At 40.8% G+C, this 19,337-nt stretch overlaps 1 protein-coding gene and 1 pseudogene across 2 annotated transcripts; both read right to left on the reverse strand.

Moving 5' to 3' along the window:
• Positions 1-276: 276 nt before the first annotated feature.
• LOC136551697 (uncharacterized) lies at positions 277-3,384 on the reverse strand. Of its 2 annotated transcripts, none has more exons than XM_066543242.1 (6): positions 3,054-3,384; positions 2,640-2,782; positions 2,174-2,305; positions 1,454-1,639; positions 1,043-1,167; positions 277-575 (listed from the first exon to the last, which is right to left on the reverse strand). In XM_066543242.1, the coding sequence occupies exons 1-6, from the start codon at positions 3,247-3,249 to the stop codon at positions 350-352; spliced, it is 1,008 nt and encodes a 335-aa protein (XP_066399339.1). In that variant the 5' UTR covers positions 3,250-3,384; the 3' UTR covers positions 277-349. The 2 variants fall into 2 exon arrangements, with proteins under 2 accessions (XP_066399339.1, XP_066399338.1); XM_066543241.1 differs by having other exon boundaries at positions 2,174-2,314.
• A 4,043-nt stretch (positions 3,385-7,427) lies between these two features.
• On the reverse strand, positions 7,428-17,703 carry LOC136548628 (uncharacterized; annotated as a pseudogene).
• Positions 17,704-19,337: the final 1,634 nt, after the last annotated feature.

Consider the following 19,337-nt stretch of genomic DNA (forward strand, 5'->3'; position numbering starts at 1 on the left):
AAAGACTTAGCCTTAGATAAGAGTGCTTGGAAAACAGCTATTCACGTGCCTAAACCTTGATTGCTTCTGCTAGATTTCAACTCTAGCCTACCCCAAATTGCTTGGGACAAAAAGGCTTTGTTGTTGTTGTTGTTGTTGTTGATGATGTTCAATTGACATATTTTTACATGACACCCTGAGTAATAAAGATACCCAAACATTAGAAGGATGTAATAACCTGAAAGTTCTACAAAGAATCAATATTGAACCTATCCAAGGACTGAATGACGTCAAACATGAGCCAATTTTACATCATATTCACTCTGTAGTGTATAACAAAGAAATGAGACAATCGAAACTACAAGCTGGTCTAGGGCAAGTATTTTGCAATGAGCTTGTCAACATGAAGAACCACATCGGAAATATGCGGGCGCATTGCAGCTTGAGGTTGAAGCATCCAGATAACAAACTGGCGAAGCTCATCAGGATAAGGAGGTATGGGTCCTGCTGGCCACTTCAATTGCCCGTTGACAATGGCAAGTTGCAGACTTCCTCCAGACTCACCAAGAGCATACTCAAATGGTGAAACATTGTACCTAGAAATAGTTAATATGATATCAGTGATTTATCGAACACTTAAAAACTCTAATTCTTCTTTTGCAAAATGGTATAGCTGTACACAGAAACATAGTTGGATTTGAAGACACAATTCATCCTGGAACCCTTCAGCCACCCAAAGAGTATCGCAGAAGCACATGATTGACAGTTGTCCATAAATATCCAATTCAAGCTTTTGATGGGACAGTCACTCTTCTAGTACTTATGAGCATGTTATCAGTGTTGCTGAAAAGAAGGAAAATGAACCAAACGGGACAGAAGGAACCTTATAGAGTTGTCACAAACAGCCACACATAATAATTAAAATTAAATTATGTTCCCAAGAACAAGAGGTTCAGGCAAATGTGAACCACAGTAACTATTGAGAACTAAACTAGCATTACAATCAATAAACAAGGGAACTGAATCTGTCAAATTTTCTCATGCAAACCACGGATAGACTTACATGATAGCAAAAAGGGTGCATCCTAGAGACCAGATGTCTGTCCTCTCATCAATATCAGCATGGCTTGGGCAGTCCCATAATTCAGGGGCCCGATAAGGCGCAGAGCAATGCTCAGCAGCCCATTCCTACAGACACAATATGGATCAATAATACTTAGCTTTTAATGTACTAAGGTTAAAGTAAGATAAACTCTCTATGAGATTATGAAAAAAACTAGGGGAACAATAGAACTTAAAGTAAGTATGTTTTCTGGTGCAGAAACATTTAAATTATTCTGCAAGTAGCAAACAGAAAAAAAAATGGACTATGGAGACACCTCTATAAGATTATGAATTATGAAAAGAAATGAAAACTGCAATTTATCAAAAGAGATCTCTTATGTGGAAAAAACAGAAGGTAACACTGACAAACCTGCAACTGTAATGCCTCAGAACGAGAACGGATTTCCTTTCTTGCAGGCCTTGCACTCCCAAAATCCATTAAAGTTGCAACAGGTGCTTGTCCTTTACGCCAGGTTATAAGAACATTACCAGGCTTAACATCGTTATGGGCGTATGGAGGATCAAAGCTGTGCATGTGTTTCAGCCCTTCACACATCTGCGATTAGCCTTCCCTCAGTATATAAAAGTAGTAGGATGAAAAAAGAACAATGGTAACCATTTTCAATGCAAGTTATGATATCCCATTGTAACACTACAGCAACATAACTGCAATGCTGCAAATTTTACTTTGACATGAGATTCTCATGATGAGAAGCAGGAACCAATGGGAATGAGGAAATGCTTTACACATCGTACAACATCCAGAGACATCCCAATTTAACATTAACAGACAGCCCCGTTGGTACCAATGGGCAAGATTCTACTCAAGGAAAAATGAAACACGCGAGCTAATAATCAACAAATTTACTATCAATATGGCAAAGCACAACTCTAATGATTCTTTTACATCGTAGTTTTCCCGCCAACAAGTTTTGAGTTTAGAAATATTATGAGGGACTTGCATGATAGCCTATTTCATAGTGAAAACTAAACATTGGTCTCAGCAAATAGTGTTGTAGTTGCATGAAAGCAACCCATTAGAACATTGCACAATTATACAATAGCCTTCTGGTCTCCTCAAATAACTGACCTGCCGGAATATTTGCAGGACATCAGCTGCGGAATAGAATTCCTTTCTGGACAGCATGATGTTAGCGTTGTCGAACAAAGTACCATCCAAATGAACAGGGAAAAGTAGGTATGCTTCATGGCTCCAATCTCCCTGTTGATTCTAAATATATCAAGACAACACGCCTTCTCAACATGAGTAAACATTGAAAACATCAGTTGAGTAAAAACATATTCAACCATACAACATTACAGCAGACTTTACCCACTTGTAATACATTTTTATTGCTACATCTCTCACATATGTATCAGATGCAAAAAGAAGGCCTCGTTTTTTTATATAAAAAAAAGACACTTCTATAATGCCTGGCGGTCATGATGAAATTAGTCAATAATTGAATACATGTGTAGTTTGGCATCTCAATACTCAGTTGTTTATAGCATCCCTAGGCGCATATAAAACATAAAAACAAGGCAGAAGAAATTACCTTGATGGCTATTATGGCATGATCAAGAAGTGGCAGAAGGTTGGGGTGATTGAACAACGACGACACACGGATCTCCTCCCTCACCAGATCCAACTGCTCCTTGCTCTGTATCAGCACCTTCTTCATGGCATACGTTCCATCCTCTGAACAACACACCAACGGAAACATCTTCAGTTTTGTATTAAGAGACGTGGAATTGAATAACTTCCTCCCATTTAATCACACCATCTACTAACCGTGGTGGAAAAGACCTTCGAGATACATTAGCCAAATCAAGGAATGGGAAATTCGCGAACTACAAAACCACCCGCAAATCCTACTTTCCTCCCTTTCGGGCAAAATTCATTTATTTACCAACTAATCCAGCGCACCAAGGACGCTCACTGAGATGAAATCAAGAGCTCGCGAGGGGACCTGAGACGTGGGCCGTGTCACGCCTGGCGACCGCGGCATCGGAGGCGGGCTGGTGCTCCCTGACGAGATAGACGAAGGCGAAGCCGCCCTCGCCGATCTGGCGGAGGACGCGGAAGCGGCGCTCGTTGATCCAGACGTCGCCGCCGCCCGTGGCTGCGTCGTAGAGCGCGTTGAGCCCCGAGATGGAGCAGCCCATCTTCGGCTCCCCCCTTCCTCTTCGGCTTCTCACCGCCGGCGAACTCCGACGCCGCACGCCCCCAAGTCCTGACTCCTGATGTGGTTGGTCCGGTGGGTTCGCAAGTCAGCCGCGTCCACGCGGACACTGACTCCAGGCTCCTGCTTCTTATGCCAGCGATGGACACTGTGCCTTTTCGTCCTTTATTAAAAATGGCCTAAATTTCTTTTTATGTGATTGGATTAGTTTAAATTTTGTTTAAAAAACAAACACACAAAACATCTCCACGTTGTTGTACATCAACAGATGATGCGATGAACTCAGATTAAATCATTAATTTCAACGTGTTCTTTTTGTGAAACTTGTCCCGGTGCTAAATTTGCTTCATGTCCAAGCTTGCAAGTGGGCCATTTATTGTTTTGCTTGAAGTCTAAGCATGTACGCGATTCGTTCCGTCAAAAACACAAACATTAGACGCAAACGTTAATTAAGGTGCTCAATTATTCTTTTTGAAATTTCGTTTGGAGTTTGTTGGCCTGTACGACTATGCTGAAATTCCGTCTTCGAGCGTAGTACTGCTAGCAACTTGACACTCCTTGCTCATCAAAAGCATCACAAGTCAAACGTTGGCACATCCACCAAGATACTCCACAATTTTTTTTTACAAAAGATAATAAGGCCTTGTTCAGGATGCCTTATTGCTGCTACGGTTGATTTTTAAGACTGATTTGTTGTGAAAGAAAAATAATATCTCTATGATTGAAAAGTATGACTGATTTTGGCTGAAAAGCTCAAGCGAACAGGTCCTGTTCTGGTAGATGCAGCAACCGTTAAGTGCCAGCGTAGAAGCATTTTGTCAACCACTTTTGATCAATAATCAGAGTCGATTTTGCTAGAAAAATATAATAGTAGCACAGTCTATGAACTTCCGTTGAGATTCAAAGTGAGAAAGTGGATGGTTCGTGTAGAGGATGTTCACGTGTGATTGTGTGGACCTTGAAACTGAAGCTAATGTGCTTCTACTTATTCATGCACGCATTGCACAATCTGTTTGGTCCTTACTCCATTCTAAATTATAAGTCATTTGAACTTTCTTAGAGAATTAAAACATCTCAAATTTGATCAAAATTATACAAGAAATTACAAAGATTTATAACATCAAATAGGTATATTATGAAAATATAATTAATAAAAAATTTAATGATACTTATTTGGTATCATAAATATTATTATTTTATTATATTTTTTTAAACGAAAATAAAATAGTTAAACTTAAGATGCTTCGACTCTCTAAGAAAATTAGAATGACTTATAATTTGGAATAGAGGAAGTATATGCAAGTCAACTGTCCTGGCTAAGGCTAATGGCTGCTCCTCGGTTCCTTGCAATTCAAATATAACCACGCAAATAACTATCCATCGAACACAAATCCAAATATCTTTACCTCAAACAAGTTAATATCGTGCTATTTGCTCATAAAAGGAGGATCAACAATTGACCAGACTAATACTCAGGCTAAAAGCACACATTGCTGAGAGTGACAGAAATTGGGCGTCGGGATAGTCGTCTTCCGGGCCATCTTTATACCTGTCTATCTACAGATTGCATCGTGAAAGTAGAAACCTGTGCATGCTTTTGACGACCGCAGCAGGGGTCGCAGAGAAACTTTTGGCTCAAAACTAATTAGCCTACCAATCAGCAATGAGGAATAGCAGACAAACTTCCAGTGATAAATTAATTCCTTTTCAACTAAATTCACAGGTTCTATTATCTATTTCTGAAATAAATAATTTTTAGTCTGTTACAAGACAATTCCTTCCTATTGTAAGAAATTTCTGTTTGTAAGCATTCATGAGTGCAATTCTACGATTAAAAGTTTTATACACTATACAGCACTGTGATAGATGGATCACAAGTAAACTACCATTTTGAACAAAACATCCTGTTGTAAGCATTCAAGAGTGATTCAACGATTGAAAGTTTTATACACTATACAGCACCGAGATAAACAGATCACAAGTAAACTGCCATTTTGAACAATACTCACCACCATCATAGTCAAGGGAAGAAGCAATGTGCATAATTTCTTGCCATTGATTCATTATTATTGTAACCGTTAAACATCTTCTAAAAGCACAAACCAGATTGACACCCTTCCAAAACTGAGCTCTAGTTTTGGTTTATTCAAAACGAGAACAGAAAGGTTCCAGATATTTGTGCAAACAAAGTAAGAAGAAGACTTTCAACTTCTGAAAGAGTAATAGAAATATTAAAGTATTACAGAGATACAGTTGACTCAAAGAGTACAACTCTGAAGCAGGCTTTAACTAGAGTCAACCTAGCAGTTTTCAACATCCTAGTGGAAGCAGCACCAGCTAATGTGGATCGGTGGATAATCAGATACCTTGTGGAGTCGTGGTTCAGAAATACCTTTTTCAAGCTTCTTAGCCACTTTATCCCCGAATACGACCCAAACTACAAAAGTATTTTCCTTCAACACTGGGCATGTTTGGAACACATGAATGAAAAATGGAGAAATAGGAAAAAACATAGGAATAGGATGCAATATAAAGCAAAAAACCACGGGAATCTAAAACAGAGGAATACTTGAAGTTTGTTGTTTGAATTGCACGAAAATTGAGTATTCATGTTTTCCCATGCAATGAGGAAATAGCCGTTGAGCAAGTTGTACTTGTCTGCATTTTTTTGGTACCATGGCATTGCTACAGCACCCTGCTGCTCCTGCTATATATATAAGCATGTCGGGGCAGCAGCATATTGCATTGTGTGTTGTCCAACAATATAATAGCTTTGCCATTCTCTCATCCATCCATCCATCACAGACAATAGCATTTCTTTCTATGGATTCAAGCTACCAGCGTAGATCAAAAACTGAAGAGGAACTTTTTCTCTTCGTACTTCCTACCTTACAAAAAGCTAGTTCATCCCAATCATCACAAAGGCAAGCCATACATACATCAGTCTAGAATAGAGCCACATTTATTGATGAAACACTAGATGGGCATGAAGTCTTATGCCAAAGGCGATTCCATATGGAGAGAGATATTTTTCGTGCTCTGATTTGAAGATTGCGTGGAAAAGGACTTGTTGATTCAAGGTATGTCTCGGTGGAAGAGCAATTAGCTATATTCCTTTATGCAGTATCAAAAAATGCAAGCAATCGAGTATTACAAGATCAATTCCAATATAGTGGGGAAACAATTAGCCGTCACTTTGCAACAATGCTCAATGCACTTACACAACTCACATGCCATTGTATATGCTTGCCTTCTCCACACCCGCATCGTATATTAAGGCAGCCCAAATTTTCTCCATACTTTCAAGTAATTCAAAAATAGTTCGTTTTCATGTCAGTTTGGTTATATTTACTATATATAAAGTGGGCCTTTTATATTGACTTCACCATTAATATATATACAGAACTGTATTGGAGCTATCGACTATTCCTGTTGAAAAACAAGAACCATATAGAAATAGAAAGCAAGGTCTATCACAAAACATGATGGTTGCATGTGACTTCAATCTAAAATTTGTGCATGTCCATGCTGGTTGGGAGGGGTCTGCTTCTGATGCAAGAGTTCTACAGGATGCACTTAACCATGGATTTAGTGTCCCCCTAGTAAATTCTACCTTTGTAGATGCAGGCTATGCAAATACACCACAATTTCTTGCTCCATACCGTGGAACTAGATATCACTTACAAGAACAAGAGCAGGTCAAAAACCACAAAATCAAAAGGAATTATTCAACCTTCGGCATGCACAACTACGGAATCATATAGAGAGAGCTATTGGTGTATTAAAAATGAGGTACCCTATAATAAGAGCTGCTTCAGCATATGAATATCTCTGTAGCTTGTTGTTTAACACACAATTTCATTCGGTTACACAATGGAGCTGCTGGTTTGGTACATGGTGCTACCACAGATATCAATCAAAGTAATATGATGGATGTACCAGAAGGAGATGACCAATACAGTAATGATGTGCCAACATTTAACAACTTCCGACAAGCTAGAAATGAGATGAGAGATGACATAGCAAACAGGATGTGGGAATATTACATTGCAAGACTTACAGTTCGGCGACAATGATGTACTACAATGTTATTTAACCTTCGTATGCATTAGAATACCTAGTTAGCTTGTACTGAAATTTCTTGATAATTATCAGTACTGCAGTTTAGTACTTTACAAAAGACAGTGACAAGTACTGTAAACCAGTCACTACAGGATGCTAATCCTAATCATGTGAGCATATGTGCACATGAACCAAAAGTGTACCAAAATATCAGTTTGCTTAGGTAATCTAAATTTGTCTAAGCAACCATCCTACCTGTAATGCATCACTACCAAATGAGAGAAAAACTTCCCTGTTTGACGGATTGTCTTTGAAGATGTCTGCTGCTTTTAGCATATCTCCGGTTTGTAGCTCACTAAGCCCCTCAAGTACAGTGATGCATTTGTTGATACTGAAAGGATCATCTAGCTTCTTCTCCTCTATGGCAGCGAATCGTTCGATCTCTTCTTTTTTTAGCTTCAAGTACTTCTCATGAAAATCTTCAGTTGTAATAGTGTGCTTGGTCTTTTGCTTTTTATTACGCGTACCATCAACTGCCTCCGGAGTTGAACTAGATGGCCGGGCACTGTGACGAAGAGTTTCTTCAAATTGTTCAGGAACATGTGGTGCTAGATTTATGGAAGATGGTCCATCTGGTGTTTCTTGAGGCATGAAAGTTCCCAATGGAGTAAATGCATCATTACCAAACCAATTAGTATCATCCCTGTCCTCTTCAGCATCAAAACTGAAAGAACCAGGGGCAGGTATACTAGGTGAAGGTGACTGCAGGTGCACATCAGGAGAAACTTGTGAAGGCAATATTGCCTTATTGGCATAATGATCCATACCACGACAACTCTTCCTTCAACATAACGACTTGTAAAAAATATGACAATATTTTAGAGTAGTCTTAAGGACTGTAATCACATCCAGTGAAAATAATAACTAATCAGGCTCATATCAACTCACCATCATATAAAGCAAACAGATCATCATAGTACGGAAATGACTTGTCTCGCCAAAACAGAGCGTCCTTTTTCCTGCGTGCCTCCATTGCTGCCCAAACATCTGGTGGTGCTGTCACCATCATTCTATCGGAATCCCAGCCAAAACCACTTTCTGCCACCAAATCTTTTATGGTACGATATTCCTTTTTCTTTCACTTGTGCAATAGAGAACGACAAAGAAAAATTCTTATTAAACTGAGCCACAATACCAGTCCAAGCTTCCTTACTCCATGCATTGTGTGTCTAAAATCTAGGCACATCATGGATTTCTAAGAGTTCATTAAGATATAGCCTCTTTTGGTGATCCCACTTAGCTCTATTCTTTGATGTGCCTATGACAAACATGATGAAAATTCCAATTTTAAAATAAGTTAAATAACGGATATTAGAGATCCTACTAGGAGAAAAAAATCTAGAGGCATAATATAACAAAACGTAAGTGCTATCTCCTTGTGCTAACTGCTAAGTAATTGGAGAGAGTGCTTCCTAGTTACACGCACACAAAAAATAACATCTATTATTTCTCTAAAAAAACATCTATTATAGAAACTTAGGGAAAAGATAAAAGGACTCCATAGATCAGATCTTTAAATAGAACATGTGTTGCCGGATCCACAAATTCGGATCCAGATCCAAAACAAGGGCAAAATAAAACTATTTCTGAAGAGGAAAATCATATCATTATCAAATCGTACCGGGTTCTTGGTGGATTTCTTGACTTCCCCCAGATTGGTGGACATCAAACCCCTGCACCAATGGAGTTGCAGGGAGAGACGAAGCGGGGAGAAGGGGATTTCGTGGGGATTGGCTGATTCGCTGGTGGTGGTTTGCGATCTCCGCCTGTTCGCGCCAAATTTCTCTAGGGTTCAACCACCATGGTGGGAGGGAGGAGTCAGAGAGAGAGAGAGAGGTGATGGGAGAAAAGAACGAGAAAGATGTTTTCCCTTGAGTCACGGTGGATGTTTTATTTCCCGTGAAACACACATAACTTGTTGCCTTTCCTCCAGAAAGGAAACTACAAATCCTACGTTCCAAACGCAGTCACAGGCTTTCTTTCTAGAGGAATGAAAACCTCCAAAACTGTGTTCCAAACAGGCCCGACACATGAAAAACAGAATAAATGGTAGTGCTCCATACTATCTATTTTAAATAAGATATCTGGGGCAGAAAATTTTGGAAAGCAAAGCACATCTGACTCAAGGAGGTAATCAAAAGCTCATAAGGAAAACGAGAACAAACCTACCGCAATTACGGAAAATGTTTTTTTCATGTTTGTAAAGAATACTCCAATGAAGTAACTTTATGTGCATCACAACAAATGATGCAGCCAGCCAACAATTTGAAAGCATCTAGGCCCCTAGTTGGGTTTTGGTGATTAATGACAATACATGATTACTATGACTAATGTGTGTTTTACAGATGCAATTAAGTTAGGTCATGGTAATGGAGATCGATTGAGCTATCATGGTGGTCATGCCCCTACGATGGAAATCGTTTCGGTATTCAAAGGATGGACGACAAGGTTAAGGATAGACTAGTTCTAAGTGTCGTTTGGTGTTGAGAAGACACTTAAAGTAATTTAGGACTTTGTTTTTTCTTTGGCCGTACTATTAAGGGGGGTATGGATGGGTAGCTTGACCTAGATGAGTCTAGTGAGTTAGGTGTGGTGCACACTTGCTAAATCTAGCACTAGGTAGCTCCTAAAAAGTCCTTAGATCCATTAGAGCAAACTTCATTCACGTATGATCGAGAGTTGGAAGTGAATGGAGGGTTAAATGCTGACCGGACGCTGGTTCTGGAGTGACCGGACGCTGGCGCAGTGTCCGGTCAGTTCATTTGATCAAGATGAAATTGTCTGGCGTGACTGGACGCTGAGAGGTGAGTGACCGGACGCTGAGTCCAAGCGTTCGGTCGACTATAGTAAGGTTCTAGAGAGAGAAAATCAAGACCGGACGCGTTCGGTCAGTGCTGACCGGACGCTGTCCAGCGTCCGATCACAACTTAAATACTGGAGTTCAGGGAGAACTGACTGAAGCGTCCGGTCACCCCGCAGAGGCACATAACAGTTTATTTTGAACACGGGTATATAAATACTTCCTCCATTCGTATGAGGGGGTACTTTTGCTTCTTCCAACGGCTGAGAAACACCCTTGAGAGTGCCAAGAAGAGTAAGGTCCTACTAAGGTAATTGAGATTTGAGAATTCCAAAGAGAGCCCTCATTAGTGAAAGCAAGAGTAGCAAAGTGTGCATCTACCCTTCTCATTAGGCTTGTTGTGGTTAAGTGAGAGTTCATGCTTATTACTCTTTGTGATCGCCATCACCTAGACGGCTTGTTGGTGATTGGGAGCTTGGTGATCATCCGCCGGAGCTTGTGGATGACCCAACTCAAGTTGTGAGCGGTTGTGGGTGATTCACCACGACGGAGTGTCAAAGAATCAACCCGTAGAGAGCACTTGATCCTTGCGCGGATCAAGGGGGAGCTACACCCTTGTGCGGGTGCTCCAACGAGCACTAGTGCGGAGTGGCGACTCTTCGATACCTCGGCAAAACATCGCAGTGTTCCTCCTTCTCTCTTTTCTTTGAGCATTTACTTTGAACAATTCAATTCTTATCATTTACATTCATAGAATTACCATGCTAGAGTAGGATTAGAATATAGGTTGCTAAACTTTTGTGCGATAGATCAATAGAAATATTTTCTAGGCACAACGGGTTAATTGGGCTAACCATAGGGTTTAATTATTGCAAAGAATTTTAGAATTAGCCCAATTCACCTCCCCCTCTTAGGTATCTTGATCCTTTTAATTAGTATCGGAGCCTCGTGCTCATGTTTTTAGACTTAACCGTCTAGAGAAAGATGTCTCACGGGGATGGTCCTCCTCCTATCTTTGAGGGGGATGATTTTTCTTATTGGAAAATTTGCATGGAAACGTATTTAGAAGCTCTAGATATTGAAATACTTAGAGCCACCTCACAAGGCTTCCCAGGCGATGAGGTGAATTACGAAAAATGGAATACAAAGGCTTGAAACACCATCTTTATAGGCCTTTGCAAAGATGTGTTTAACCGGGTGAGGAACCACAAAGACGCCCATGCACTATGGTCGGATATTTGTGCACTCCATGAGGAAACAAAGAGCGAGCGTGAGGAACGCTATCATCTTGTCATGAAACAACTAAATTCATTTGAAATGCTTCCTAAAGAGAGTGCTAATGAAATGTACTCATGCTTGAATGTTCTTGTAGAGGAAGTCAATGGGCTTGGACTCACTCAAATACAACCATCCGATGTTATAAGAAAGATCTTGAGTGTCCCCCCATTGATAAATATGGACATATTATGACCGTGTTTCATCAAGGTGATCTTTCCACCGCTACACCAACACAAATCTTGGAAAAGATCAATGCTCATGAGATGTACATGCACATCACACCACAAGATGGCTCATCCTCTACTAAGAAGAAAGATAAGGACTTAGCATTCAAAGCTAGCCAAGAGAAGGGCAAAGCAAGGCTTGAGTATGAGAGCTCAAGTGATGATGAAAATGATAATGCAAGTCTTGCTCTCATGGTGATAAAAACCACCAAGATGCTAAAGAAGCTTAATAAGAGTGGCATCAAGTTTGATGGTAAGAAAAAAAAAAGTTCTTCACTAGCTCTAGAAGGAAGCTAATCTCGAAAATGGATTGCTAGAATTGTGGAGAACTTGGTCATCTAGCACACCAATGCACAAAGCCTAAGAAAGACAAGTACAAGAACAAGTACAAGGACAAGAAAGATGACTTAAGTAATGAAGAAGAAGATGAGAAGAAGAAGAACAACAAGCCATACAAGAAGAAATATGGCAAGAAGAAGGACTTCCACAAGAAGAAGAAGAAGAATGGGAAGGCCTATATCATCGGTGATTGGCTCACGGACATTGATTCATTAAGTTACTCATCCGATGATGATAGAGATAATGAGAAGGTGGTCGCCATTGTGATTGACTCTTCATCATCTTCACCGACACCACCGCTATCATCCTCTACACACCTATGCCTTATGGCCAAGGGTGAATGAAAGGTATCAAATGATGATGATAGTAGTAGTGATGATCATGCTAACAATGATGATTGTGATAGTGATAGTGATGGTGATGAATTTGAATCACCTTCATATGATGAACTTGTCAAATTACTAAACATATATACTAGAATCATTAGAAAGACTAGAGCTAAGAATGACAAGCTAGAAGCTAAGAATAATTCTCTTTTAGCTAAATGTGATATAGCCGAAAAGGCTATTGTTGAGCTTAGAGAAGAAAATGATGCTATATCATTCAAACTCGAAGAGCTCAAATCTTCTAAGAAAGAGCTTAAAGAAAAACATGATAAACTTGGAAGGATACATAATGAGCTCATCACTAGCCATAATATGCTAAAAGACAAATATACAACTCTCAAGATTAATCATGATAATCTTGTCATTGCTCAAGAATATTTATCCAATGAGCCATATAATGCTACTAACGATGTTGTTAAGATTGATATAGCTACATCATGTGATGATTTGATCATTGAGAGCATTGAGCAAAGTTCTAGTAGCAAGGGCAAGCAAGTGGTTAAGACAGTATGTCAAGCTCAAGAGTGACAATGAAAAGCTAAAGAAAGATCTTGAAGAGCTCAAAACCACTAACACTATAGTGCTAGAAACTCTTGATCATGATGGTGACTTGATTCTTGAGAATGAGAAGCTCAAAGAAGAGAACAAAAAACTCAAGAAAGAGAAAAACAATGATGCACTCAAGGAAGAGAACAAGAAGCTCAAGTTGAAGAATGAGCATCTCAATATTGGATTGAGCAAGTTCATAAGAGGTAAGCATCTTCAAAGTGAGCTACTAATGAATACCGTCATGAAGATGGATAGAAGTGGTATTGGGTACTTGGCAAACCAAGAGAAGAAGGCTCAAGCTCAATAACAACACAAGTTAAAGCCAAAGCCAAATAGATGTTTTGAGTGTGGACAAGAAGGACACTTTGCCCATAAGTGCCAAACTCCACCACCACAACCCTTGCCCAAGTATGCTAGACATTTTGCTTTCAATGCTCATTACATGTTTAGAAAGGATTCTAGTGGAAAGATAAAAGTCATGTTCTTAGGACCTCCCAACAAGAATAGTCCTAAGAAAATTTGGGTAGCAAAGTTACTTGTTGAGAAGGTGAAGGGCCCTCAACAAGTTTGGGTTCCTAAAGCTTGATCTCTTATGTGTAGGTGAACTACAAGACCGGTAGAAGTCATTGGGTTATTGATAGTGGTTGCACACAACATATGACCAGTGATCCTCGTATGTTCACCTCACTAGATGAAGAAGTAGATGGACAAGAAAGAATCACATTTAGAGATAATTCAAAGGCCAAGGTTAAAGGATTGGACAAAGTAGCAATATCAAATGATCATTCTATCTCAAATGTGCTATATGTTGCTTCATTGAGCTTCAACTTGCTATCCGTTGGACATTTATGTCATCTTGGCTTCCAATGCTTGTTCACCGAGAAGGAAGTTGTTGTATCTAAAAAGGGTAATGATTAAGTGATATTCAAATGATTTAGATACAACAACCTATATTCAGTGGATTTCACGTCCAAAGATGCTAACTTGAAGACATGACTATTCATTAAAACAACACTTGGGTGGCTATGGCATAGAAGACTTGCTTATGTTGAGATGAGCTCACTCAAGAAGTTAATGAAGAATGATTTAGTGAGAGGGTTGAAGGATGTGAAGTTTGAGAAGGACAAGCTTTGTAGTGCATGTCAAGCCGGTAAGCAAGTTGCAAATACTCATCCAATAAAAGCTTTCATGTCAGCCATAAGAGTGCTAGAACTCCTTCATATGGATTTTTTTGGACCAACAACATATAAGAGTTTGAGAGGAAATCTTTATTGTCTTGTGATTGTTGATGACTATTCAAGATACACATGGGTATTCTTCCTTCATTATAAATCCAAAGTTGCATCATGCTTCAAGAAGTTTGCCAAGAAAGCACAAAATGAATTTGAAGTGAAGCTCAAGAAGATTAGAAGTGACAACGACAAAGAATTTGACAACACAAACATAGAAGCCTATTGTGATAAAGTTGGGATCAAGCATGAGGTCTCCGCAACATATACTCCTCAACAAAATAGTGTAGTTGAGAGAAAGAACCAGACATTAATCACACTAGCAAGAACAATGCTTGATGAGTACAACACTCCCGAAGCTCTATGGGCGGAAGCTATCAACATCGCATGCTATGCATCTAACCGCCTATTACTTTAAAAGTTTCTTGGCAAGATACCTTATGAGTTGCTCAATGGGAAGAAGCCGGACGTCTTCTTCTTTAGGGTGTTTGATTGCAAATACTACATCTACAATAAGCGGCAACACCTAGGGATGTTTTAAAGACATTGTGATATTAGTTTTCTTGTTGGTTACTTATCAAAGTCCAAAGCATATAGAGTATTTAATTATAACACTGGCTTGGTTGAAGAAACATATGATGTGGAATTTGATGAATCTAATGACTCCCAAGGAGCACATGAGAATCTTGATGATGTAGGTGATAAACCATTAAGGGAGGTCATGAAGAACATTTCGGTTGGAGACATCAAGCCTAATGATGATGAAGATAATGTACAAGAGATCAATTCACCTTCTTCATCAAGTGTGCCACAAGATGGTGAAAAGATGAGAGAGTAGAAAATAAAGACACTCATGTCTCCCCATGAGCAAATGGTGGTACAAGAACAAGATGTTGATGCTCCACAACCTCCCCCTCAAGTGGTTGATAGAAGAAATTCACCTCTACTACAAGCTCATCCACAAGATCTTATCATAGGAAGTCTATCAAAGGGAGTAATGACTTGTTCTCAAAAGCTTGCTTTATTTATTGAACATCACTCTTTTGTCTCTTGCTTTGAGTCTACTAAGGTAGAAGAAGCTCTTCAAGATCTGGATTAGATAAACGCCATGCATGAAGAGTTGAACAACTTCATCGCAATGAAGTGTGGACTCTTGAAGAGCGACCATAAGGTGCAAGAGTCATTGGAACAAAGTGGGTGTTCCACAACAAGCAAGATGATCAAGGCGTTGTTGTGAGGAACAAGGCAAGACTAGTTGCAAATAGGTTCTCTCAAGTTTATGGTTTGGATTTTAGAAAGACCTTTGCACCAGTTGCAAGACTAGAAGCCATCCGTATCCTCCTTGCATATACATCACATCATGAAATGAAACTATATCAAATGGATATAAAAAATGCATTTTTAAATGGCTTTATTAATGAACTAGTCTATGTTGATCAACCTCCCAGGTTTGAAGACCCTAGATATCCTAATCATGTTTATAGGTTGTCCAAGATGCTATGTGGGCTTAAGCAAGCCCTAAGAGCTTGGTATGAGCGTCTTTGAGACTTCCTCATTGAGAAGGACTTCACCATTAGGAAGGTCGACACCACACTATTCACCAAAAAGCTTGATGAACATATCTTCATTTGTCAAGTGTATGTTGATGATATCATCTTTGGATCATCAAATGAAGATTCTTGCAAAGAGTTTGGTGAATTGATGTCGAAGGAGTTCGAGATGTCAATGTTTGAAGAGCTTACATTCTTTCTTGGTTTTCAAGTCAAGCAAATGAGAGAAGGGATTTTCAACTCTCAAGAGAAATATACAAATGATCTTCTCAAGAGATTCAAGATGGATGAATGTAAGCCAATCAAGACATCAATGCCAACAAATGGACATCTCGACCTAGATGAGGGAGGTAACACAGTTGATCAAACTCTCTACCGCTCTATGATTGGTAGTTTGTTATATTTAACCACATCTAGGCCCGACATCATGTTTAGTGTGTGTATGTGTGGTAGATTTTAAGCTAAACCTAAGGAAACTCATTTGATTGCCGTTAAAAGAATCCTTAGGTATCTTAAGCACACACCAAGCATTGACTTTTGGTATTTCAAAGGAGCCATATTTGAATTAGTTGGTTATTCCGATTCGGATTATGCTGGTTGCAAAGTGGATAGAAAAAGCACATCCAGAGGGTGCTATTTGCTTGGTAGATCACTTGTGTCTTGGTCCTTCAAGAAACAAAATAGTGTGGTTTTGCCCACCGCCAAAGCGAAATATATTGCCGCGGGTGCTTGTTGTGCATAAATTCTTTATATGAAACAAACTTTGCTAGACTCTGGTATAGTTCTAGAAAAAGTACCTCTTTTGTGCGACAATGAAAGTGCAGTAAAACTTGAAAATAATCTGGTTCAACACTCTCGCACCAAGCACATAGATATCTGCCATCACTTTCTTAGAGATCATGTTGCAAAGAATGATATTTCATTAGAAGGTGTAAGGACCAAGGATCAATTAGCAGATATCTTCACTAAACCGCTAGATAAGGTGACTTTTTGTTGATTGCGGAATGAGCTCAATGTGCTTGATTTTAGTAACTTCACTAAAAAATGAGTTTGTGTTGTCCCTTACATTGCACTGTAATATACAACATGTTTAATCTTTGATAATGCATATAGGGCTTGTCTAACATGGTTAAGATAACCGCCGTAAAGCGTGTGAAGAAGCTTAACCTTGGATCAAACTTGACAAGCAACTAGATTTACTTTCAAGGATTGCATTGCATATGCTTGAATGTTGCTTTGTCATTTATCTTCAATTGTGCTCTTATTGCCTATTTTCTTAAAAAAAATTATAGCCTAAGGCAAAATATTTTAAAAAAATTGAGGGTTTGAGAGAGATCACTCACATCAGTCCCAATTGGTGTTTATTTGAATCTTATTGAAGTTGAGACTTGATTGGGAACAGGCAGCACGAAAGACTTTAAAGATTCGCTGGAAAAGAATGACCGGACGCTGCATCGGACTCTAAAGTCCAGCGTCCGATCAGTTCATAGGAGTGAACCTGCTGCGATGGAGTGACCGGACTCTACTGTTCAGCATCCGGTTAGATGGTGGTTCAGCGTCTGATCAAGCAAAGGCGATCAAGGCAGTGAGGACCGGACTCTGGCTGCGTCCGGTCGGGGTTCATCGGACGCGTCCGGTCATGATTACAGGGGTTTTGGACCTCTCTGGAATCGACCGGATTCTGGGTGGCAACGTCCGGTCATTGCCACCGGAACGTCCGGTCAGTAGATAGCGTGTGGGATTCCAACTCTTTTCTCTGTTTCCTTATCTGTCATGGTGGGCCACCTCATATAACCGCAGCGCCGCCTTGACCTAGCCCCGCATCCACGTCGACATCATCGAACCCTAGCCACGCCATGCTCCACGCCGCCGCTTCCCGCATTGCTTCCTTACTCGCGCCTTGGCTACGCACCGCCGACGTGCTAGCGCCGCCGCACCATGCCTTCCCGAGCCCGCGCATCGCCGCTCGCCCTGCTCGCCACCAAGTCCGCACCGCCGTGCCCTACCTGCACCGACGTGCCTGAGCCCTTCACCAGAGCCGCCTCTATGCCAGCAAGAAGCACCAGCGGTGCCCTAGCCACTGCTCACCACGCCTCTTCACCGAAGTGCATCACCGATCCACGCCGCATTGCCTCACTGGAACCCTAGCTTCACAGTGCCTTATGGTGGTTCCCCGATTGTCGTTCCTCTTCTTTTTGGATCGCCGGTTCGTCAGGTAGCAAGCCCTCGATTCTAATTTCGTACCTAATGTTTGCTTCTTAGGGTTTCGTGTCTCTAGATGTTTATTTAAAATATTCATATATATCCGATCTATTCCATCATGCAGCGAGTCGGTGTTTCTGAGGTCACATTGACAATTGTCAGTCAACTCGAGGCCAAGCTCGCGAGTACAGATCGAGGCCAAGCCTCGGAAGTGATAGTTGATAGTTGATCTTTGTCAGCGGTAGTTGTTCTTTTCAGCTCCATTAGATGGCTCGTGTCAAGAATGTCGGAGGAGGTCCCGGTGATGAGGATCTAAGGCCCCCGCCTCGCCTGCCTATAGATACAAAAGGCAAAGCAACGAAGAAGCTAGCAACGAGGAAGCGCAAGTACCCTGATGCAGATACAGCGAGAGCAGCCACAGTTGAAGAAGCCACAGAGCGCGCAGAGAGAGGAGGTGCTAGGAGTGGTGTTGTTATTGCAGATCAGCTTTCACCAACATAGAGGGCTGCACTTGAGCAGGTTGAGCGCCGTCATGGTGGTCCAGCTAGGACTATCATGGTTGGAGGACGACGTGTCGTTATTGATGAGAGTCAGTCTCAGGGGGTGCCACAGTAGCAGGCACAGCCAACAGAGCAGACTCAGGAGGGAGAATAGGCCGAGGAGACAGAGCAGGCACCTCAGCCATAGTTATGCCGCTCTGGTCATACCCGTGCTCCAGTCACACCGAGGCTAGAGACACAGCAGAGGGGTTCTCGTCCGCCTCCTAGACCACAAAGTCCGCCTCCAGTGACTCATCTAGATTTGAAGGCCACCACAGCCAAGCAGGTGCAGCAGCTCAGATTTATTGACTTTGAGCAGTGGTTCCCACCAAGGAGGGATGACTGAGCTTCAGAGGGCTTCTACACACTACTGCACTAAGATTTTTATAATGCATATCTTAACAATGGGGCAGTATTCAGATCTCAGAGGGTGTGCAACATTGAGTCCATTGTAGCAGTAGCTGGAGAGCATATTCACCCTTACCTATCTTACTTGCTAGGGCTGACATATTTACTTGGACGGACAGGCTTATATGTGCCATCTTAGGTCCGTGAGTTCTATGCTACACTTTGGATTGACCTGCTGCACATATTCATTCACTTTGCTTTCAGAGACAGAGATTATAGGTTGATGAGCTCTAGGGTCAGAGAGATACTCAGACTTCAGGAGCAGTCCATCCGGCTACATGAGGTATGCTATGGACAGACAGCGCCTCTCAGATGCCCTCACGGCGGTCTTGTGCCCCCTACAGATCTAGTCCGCCAGTACTTCACAGAGCCTTTCGATGAGGGGTCGAGCAGGACATCCAATGATCTCACTCCTGCTAGAGTGCTTGATGCTATTATGAGGAGG

Source organism: Miscanthus floridulus, chromosome 4 (assembly GCF_019320115.1).
Source record: "Miscanthus floridulus cultivar M001 chromosome 4, ASM1932011v1, whole genome shotgun sequence".
Classification (NCBI taxonomy): domain Eukaryota; kingdom Viridiplantae; phylum Streptophyta; class Magnoliopsida; order Poales; family Poaceae; genus Miscanthus; species Miscanthus floridulus.

Excerpts from the sequence above, each read along its gene's own strand:
- LOC136551697 (XM_066543241.1), bottom strand. The coding sequence starts at position 3,249 with ATGGGCTGCTCCATCTCGGGGCTCAACGCGCTCTACGACGCAGCCACG. Across the intron at positions 2,783-3,053 it reads TGACACGGCCCACGTCTCAG|AGGATGGAACGTATGCCATG; the intron begins GTCCCCTCGCGA and ends TGTGTTGTTCAG. Across the intron at positions 1,168-1,453 it reads CTGAGGCATTACAGTTGCAG|GAATGGGCTGCTGAGCATTG; the intron begins GTTTGTCAGTGT and ends TTGTGTCTGTAG.